This window comes from Salmo salar, chromosome 10, assembly GCF_965601325.2.
Source record: "Salmo salar chromosome 10, fSalSal1, whole genome shotgun sequence".
Lineage (NCBI taxonomy): Eukaryota > Metazoa > Chordata > Actinopteri > Salmoniformes > Salmonidae > Salmo > Salmo salar.
In genome coordinates this window covers 63992432-64000364 of record NC_138300.1, presented here as the reverse complement: position 1 = coordinate 64000364, position 7933 = coordinate 63992432, and the positions used below count along the sequence as shown (strand labels likewise).

Below are 7933 nucleotides of genomic sequence, written 5' to 3'. Positions count from 1 at the left end.
CATTTGTTTTGCCAGTTATTTCTCTCCTATTGTACTCGGTGTTTCTCATCGGTGCTGAGTTGGTATGTGGTCTGTCTGTTCCAGAATGCAAGATCATTGACTTGGCCAGATGACCCTGAAATGAATTCATATTTTTGAGCAATACAAATGTGCATGGTGTGGGTTACTTGACAACCACAACCCATATTCAAGTTCAGCTTTTTAAATGAACCAGATCCTGTTTTCTGGAACACAACAGTGGTCCTACAGGGGGTTTCAAAGCATTCATAGTGGGACCATGAAAGGATTGCATACTTGTCTTGTATTAGCCCATATATTTAGTTTTCATATGAATTCTTGGATTGTCTCTAGGACTAGACAAATGTATACAGTGCGTTGTGGAAAGAATTCAGACCCCTTTTCCACATTTATGTTACAGCCTTATTCTAAAATTGATTAAATATTTTTTCCTCTCAATCTACACACGGTGACAGCAAAAACAGGTTTAGAAATTTCTGCAAATGTATTTTAAAAACACTAACATAGGTATTCAGACCCTTTACTCAGTACTTTGTTGAAGCACCTTTGGCAGCTATTACAGCCTGGAGTCTTCTTGGGTATGATGCTACAAGCCTGGCCCACCTGTATTTGGGGAGTTTCTCGTTCTCTGCATATTCTCTCAAGCTCTGTCAGGTTGGATGGGGAGTGTCGCTGCACAGCTATTTTCATGTCTCCAGAGATGTTCAAGTCCGGGCTCTGGCTGGGCCACTCAAGGACAGTGAGGCTTGTCCCGAAGCCGCTCATGCATTGTCTTGGCTGTGTGCTTAGGGTCGTTGTCCTGTTGAAGGTCAACCTTCGCCCCCGTCAGGTCCTGAACAGGATCTTTTGTACTTTGCTCCGTTCAGCTTTCCCTCGATCCTGATTAGTCTCCCAGTCCCTGCTGCTGAAAAACATCCCCACAACATGATGCTGGCACCACCATGCTTCACCATAGGGATGGTGCCAGGTTTCCTCCAGACGTGATGCTTAGCATTCAGGCCAAAAAGTTCAATCTTGATTTCATCAGACCAGAAAATCATTGAGTCCTTCAGGTGCCTTTTGGCCAACTCTAAGCAGGCTGTCATGCCTTTTACTGAAGAGTGGCTTCCGTCTGGCCACTCTACCATAAAGGCCTGATTGGTGGAGTGCTGCAGAGATGGTTGTCCTTCTGGAAGGTTCTAACATTTCCAAAGAGGAAGTCTAGAGCTATGTCAGAGTGACCGTCGGGTTCTTCGTCACCTCCCTGACCAAGGCCCTTCTCCCCCGATTGTTCAGTTTAGTCGGGTAGCCAGCTCTAGGAAGAGTCTTGGTGGTTCCAAACTTCTTCCATTGAAGAATGATGGAGGCCTCTATGTTTTGGGGGACCTTCAATGCTGTAGAAATGATTTGGTACCCTTCCCCAGATCTGTACCTCGACACAATCCTCTCTCTGAACTCTACGTACAATTCCTTCAATCTCATGGCTTGGTTTTTACTCTGACGTGCACTCTCAGGTGTGTCCCTTTCCAAATCATGTCCAATCAATTTAGTTTACCACAGCTGGACACCAAGTTGTAGAAACATCTCAAGCATGATCATTGGAAACAGGATGCACCTGAGCTCAATTTTGAGTCTCATAGCAGAGTCTGAATACTTATGTAAATAAGGTGTTTCTGTTTTTTATATTTAATACATTTGCAATAATTTCTAAAAACCTGTTTTTGCTTTGTCATGATGGGGTATTGTTTGTATATAAATGTTATCTATTTTAGAATGAGCCTGTAACATAACAAAATGTGGAAAAAGTTAAGGGTTCTGAATACTTTACCAATGTACTGTATGTATACTGTGAGCAACTTTATCATGCAAACAGTTGTCTGCTGCTCAAACATAATTAAACATTGATGTTGTAGACTAGCTGAAATTTGTATCAATATCTTTTAACATGAACAATGTAAGCTTTTATACATTGGATGCTGCTCTATGTAAGTCTGGATGTCTTTGATTTAATACCGTCTGACTGCTTCTTGGAGAAACAACTTTGGATATCTGCAGTTGATTGGAGTTAGAGTTGAGCATACTACAGAGTACTACTTAATTAAATTTTGTGTAAATTGAACATGTATTGTTGAGGTTTGGCAAATGCATTAAGCTTGACCAGTCCCATTTTAGGAGTAGAATGTTACAGCTTGACATTTCCTGTCAGAGGAAAAATGAATATATTACATAATGACTGGGTTGTTATACCATTATCTACCACCAGATGGATTCCAAATACTTTCCAGTCTTGGGTGCCTTCCATCCAGTGCTGCTGCTTGACTCAGCAATCCTATACTTCTGACATTTAGATTTTAAGAAATACAGATCACTTTCTGTTTAAATGCACCCACAAGAGATAGAAGATAACTCAGTCTTGAACTCAAGTGTCATATTGATAAACCAACCAATTTTTGTACAATGTATACATTGTTTTACTAGTTACTGTGGAGTCATGAAGTGGATCAAGTGAAAAATAATCCCATGTAATCATGTTTTTCAGATATGCTATTGGAGTACATTTCAGTAATTTATATTGTCTTTGTGTTTAGTTTATGTTTACTTTATTAGGATCTCCATAAGCTGTTGCACATGCAGCAGCTACTTTTCCTGTGTCCTGAAATAACTACTCTTTAGGCTATAGCCCCCTCTAAAGATCTCTGTTTGTCAATTGAGCAAGTCTTAAATGAATCAGTTATTAGGAAATAAAAGCATCTTGGCGTCCTATTTCTTTCTCAATAAGAAACAAATCTTCACCCTCAACTTTTTTACACTTGAGAATGACATCAAACAGCCTCTTGAATTTCTCACACTGTTTCTCTTGTAATGTCATTGCTTTTCCTTATGTTATTAAACACAACCAACCTAAACCAATGTACGCTTCTCTGGCTCAGTGTCGGTGGCCATTCCTCTAATTTCTCTCCCCTCTGGTATCCATCCTCCAGTATTTCTCTCACCAGGATTGGCCTCCCAACCGTGACCGCCCACCCCCCACTGGCACCCCAATTGTTGGCAGGGCAATTGTGTGTGCGGGAGGCTCGTAAAGGGCACTGCCTGGGTTCTTCTGCCCTGTGACGGATAGCTGGGAGACCGCAGGGCTATTTACATGAGAAGAGCCGGAGGAGAGAGCGATGAATAGAGCGGCTTTCAATCTGCTTGTCTCTGAGGACTTTCTCTCCTAGCCACCAACCCCCCATCACCAACCCTTTCTTTGTGCAACTCTGTTTTTTTGCCTCCCTCTCTTTCTTCCCTCTTTCTTCTCAACCTCTTCACTTCATTTTCCTTTGCCTCATTGCCTCAAATCTGTCATTGCCAATCATTTTTTTATTATGTATATAATGCTTGAGGCTTTCAAACCTCCCTGTCTGTCTTTTATTTGTCCACTTTAATGCTGAATTGATTGTCACCATCACAACACCAGGAGACATAGATGTGTTTCCTCTACTTCCCCTATATTATGCTCACAATAAGAATGACCCTGGCACAATAGGAGACGAACACTCACTCCATAAGTACAAATAAAGTCAAATGAATTGGATAATGGCTGTATTGTCTTGGTCATTGGAATCAGTCCAAATAAATTGCATAATGGCCGTAATACTGTGGCGATTGGAACTATTCCTATTCCAAATCAATCAAATTGATTTATAAAGCCCTTTTTACATCAGCTGAATTCACAAAGTGTTATATAGAAACCCAGCCTAAAACCCCAAACAGCAAGAAATGCAGGTGTAGAAGCACGGTGGCTAGGAAAATAATGTGTATATTATTGTGGACTTTTAGACAAGTCCAAATCAACAGATTGACCTCTCAACCAACCAAATCTCCCTGAAGCTGAGGGGGACTGGGATTATTGTGCACATTGTGGTCTATTTTTAGCTATTGTAATCAACCTACTTGCTTATATCACTCTATTCAGTTTGAAGTGAACTGAAATAGGTGCCAGTTAGGACTCATTTATGATGCCGGCCCAGCAGTCTTATTATTTAGGTGTCCGTACTCATCACATTGTATTGCCTATATTCTATAAGAGTTGCCGGTACACCTTTGGGAACTGGCCCAACTCAAGCACTGACTCTTAGCATGATCCTGCAAAGCATAATGAATTAGCTATTTTCTGATGGATGGCTATGGGTGAACACCTAACCAACAATGGAGGTGTAAAGTGATGACCATAGAAACTAGAAAAGGGTGTCAATTGGTAGCTGCTAGTAATATCACACCTAGCCTTATTTTAGAACAGCAGGGAGCATCTACTGGATAGAGGGGGCATGGATCATGGGCTATATTGGGAAATGGATCCTGTTTTGTTGACATCCTTTCTCTCTGAAAACATAGGTCTACCAGGCACTCGGCAATGGAATGTATATTGTCATATATTAGGTCATTCAAATACACTACAGATTTCATTCTTATATGACATTTATGTTATGGAAAGAAGCCTGAAACAAAAGTATTATTTATATTAAATAAACATGAACTATATATACATGTAACAAACTAAAGTTTGTCTTTGCTATTGGAAAGAGAGAGGGGGGGGGGGTTGAGGGGACCCCCTGCCCCCCTCCTTCCCTCCCTCAGCGATTCCTCCTCTTTTCATATTCACTCAAGTGCATTCCAAATTCACCGCACCCCTTCTATAGTGATGTAAATGAGTAGGGTGGAGGAAGGGAGGGAAGTTAAGAGCGGATTTAGTGGAGAATACGTTTTATAATCACCAAGCTACCAGTGGGAGAGGGAGTTTTGATTTCAAGAAGGAACTCTACAGCAGTATCTCTAGATCTCAATTCTCAGAGTAGCCTAAAGGTCTGCATCTGAATAGTGAGTTGGTAGCAGGATGTTTTTGCTACGACTTTATTTACATCTCTGACATTTTAATTGTATTGTTTTCAACTAATGCTTGGGATGCTTGGTTGACATTTTCTCAGACTTTTTTACCAAGGAAGGTTGGTCAACCACTGCGAGGACAGCAGGCGTAATTTTAAAACTTTGTTCACAAATTGTATATTTCGTTTATGGTAAATATGTATAACATTATGGAGCACCAACTCAAGTCCTCTGGTCCCTCGCACCATCTTGGAACAGGGATGCCACCTGCGAATGCAGGAGGGGGGCACGGGGGCGGCCACACAGGATCCAAACCACCTGCAATCCAACCTGACCCGATGGACAAAGTCAAGCGGCCCATGAATGCTTTCATGGTATGGTCTCGCGGTGAGCGACGGAAAATGGCTCAGGAGAATCCCAAAATGCACAATTCTGAGATATCCAAACGACTGGGTGTCGCGTGGAAATCTCTGACAGACGCAGAGAAAAGGCCCTTCATTGACGAGGCCAAGCGCCTCCGCGCGGTGCACATGAAGGATTATCCAGACTATAAATACAAACCCCGTCGTAAAACCAAACTAATGCCGAAGAACAATACTCTAGCCGCGCAGTATCAGATGTCGGCTGGTAACCACCTGCTGAGTGCGTCCACGGCTCAGGGACAAGGTGGAAACCCCAGAATCGACAGTTATGGCTGGGGCCACACCGGGGGCTACACGGCGGCGATGCAGAGCGAGGCCCTCGGCTACAGCCAGCAACTTCACCGCTATGACCTGTCAGCACTTCAGTATCAGTCCAGCGTAGCCCAGGCGCAGGCCTACATGAATGGTGCCAACGCATACAGGTGAATTTAGATGGTTACCTTTTGTCAGTGAATGGAATTGCTGTGTATTCAGCTATATTTCCTTTCCAATGGGAGTTATAGGCCTAAACTGTTGCTAATCAACAGTCATTGAGATGTTGGAACAACAAAACCAATGGCCAGGTTGTTTTAAGGATACTGGTAGCCTATTCCCACCTTGTTAATGTAGGTTTTAGGTTTGTTTTCTGTTATTTTGTGACTTTTTCAAGTCCAATAGTTCCTCTCATTTATTTGCCTTAATTGATTAGTAACTCACTCTCCAATCTCTGTCATCCAGCCCCATGTCCTACAGCAGCAGCCCCCAACAGGTCAGCCCAGTGATGTCTATGGTGAAGCAGCAGTCTGATGGCCACAGCATGTCTCCCTCCCCTACGGGGACCCACAACCACCACCAGGCCCAGCGTGGTCTCCAGGTCCAGGGGGACCATCTCAGAGACATGATCAGCATGTACATGCCTGGGGGAGATGCCTCAGATGCCCAGAGGGGGTACTCTGTCTCCGCAGCTAACATCCAGCAGCATTACCTGGGAGGGTCAGCTCCACTCACCCACCTTTGAATTCACTCTTACCCACAACCTGATCTCACTTGATCTGCTGGGATTGACTGGTGGCAGACTGATGTGGTTAGTAAATGTGTAGGGACTGAAGAAAGAAAAACTTAATTTTAATACAAAGATGCGATCAGTCACTGACACAAACACTATTTTGTGGCAAGATGATGTCATTGATTGGTTGATTGGTTTCAGTGTACATTTTAGTTGGAACGCCTCAATGATTATGAGTTTTTGCAAACCTCAGATATTGCCCCATTCTGGCCTTTCTCTAAACCCCCTTATATGAAAATAGTTTTTAGGACTGCAATGGGATCTAAAAAAGTTGAAGTGGACTTTATTTTCATGAATTCTGAACAAAATGGCTTCGACGCTGACAATCCCAAGTTTTTCTCTCAGACTGTCAATTCTGTCTGTTCAGAAAACGAATGTACATCTAAATGGGTCTACACACTTTGATTTATATTCAAGTTAACAGCAGTTGGTTTTTATTTCACAACCTTTTGAAACAAAACTGAACAAATGTTTGAGGATTTTGTTATTGTTTAGTTTAAATCAATGCTGCTTTTCTAAGGTTCAGGCCTTATTTAGAGTTGTGAAATGTATTGAATAATGTTTTTATTAATGCCCTTATAGTAAGGGTATTGTTATTTCAAGTCACTTGACGATAATAATGTAAAAATAAAAGAAATAAAGATTTGTTTTATAATTTTTCTATTTTCTACCGTCACAATTTTTCTATGATAAATTCCTAAACAAAACACCATTTACATAAAATGTAGCTAAGCTTTAGGATTAACATTGAGACAGATTTTCATATACATTTTTTTACATTTATTTGTAGCTTGAGAAAATCTGGTATAAGTAAAAGTCCTATATAGGTCTACATCCACTTTCTCCAGACCGTTGCCCGCTTCTTTCCCAACAGAAAAGGAGAGTGGACTTCAGAGCATAATTGCCCGTTTCGGTAAATCTCATTGTTCCCTCACTGCTTTAGAGCATGCAGGTGCACACAGTATACCGTGGTTCTCAGCATGTCTTATGCTGGGCTTTGTCCTCTTTTCTTGGTGTGTCCCACGGGGCAGAAAATTAGCGTTGCATTGAATGCCTATTCTTCCTTATCCCACAGTCCAGGCTTAACCCTTTCCCTGCCCCTTGCCATTCTCATGGAAATAAGGTCTGCTATCACTGACTGACTAGTCAAGCTAGGCTAGGGAATGTCATAGGGCAGGCCATGGATGGATATTTACGGAACTCAACAAACCTTTCTGCTGAAACTATTTCACAAAGTTCATATTGTTTTTGAGGGGGGGGTCTTTTCTGATTAGGGCAACTCGGAACATGTAAACTAATGGATAGAGTGAGAGTACCTGCATTTGTAAGCTATAATCTCCTTTGGAGGAAGGAAGGGGGGTCCACTTTTCTGGTTGAAGAAATCTCTTAGCAAAAGGCTGTCTTCCACATGTTGTTGTTGCCAAGGGATACCCCTGTCAAACTAACTACCCCTCCAGTTAAATGACTAAGACACTGACTGTCTTCTTGCATCTCAACAAAACACCTTCATCCCACCCAACAGTCTTTTGTAGATGTCAAATAGAGGCCTACACAGCACAATTCAACAATTTTATTATAGGCAATTGATAGTTTAGCATTGATCTGT

The 7933-nt window shown here is 41.9% G+C and overlaps 1 protein-coding gene across 1 annotated transcript; it reads left to right on the top strand.

The window, feature by feature from the left end:
- Positions 1-4728: 4728 nt before the first annotated feature.
- LOC106560691 (transcription factor Sox-19a) lies at positions 4729-6986 on the top strand. Its single transcript, XM_014123813.3, has 2 exons — positions 4729-5704; positions 6000-6986. The coding sequence occupies exons 1-2, from the start codon at positions 5049-5051 to the stop codon at positions 6277-6279; spliced, it is 936 nt and encodes a 311-aa protein (XP_013979288.1). The 5' UTR covers positions 4729-5048; the 3' UTR covers positions 6280-6986.
- The last annotated feature ends 947 nt before the right edge of the window (positions 6987-7933 follow it).

Bases quoted from the DNA above. Each gene is read 5' to 3' on its own strand.
- LOC106560691 (XM_014123813.3), top strand. From the start codon at position 5,049: ATGGTAAATATGTATAACATTATGGAGCACCAACTCAAGTCCTCTGGT. The intron at 5,705-5,999 runs GTGAATTTAGAT...TCTGTCATCCAG, and splicing joins AATGGTGCCAACGCATACAG to CCCCATGTCCTACAGCAGCA.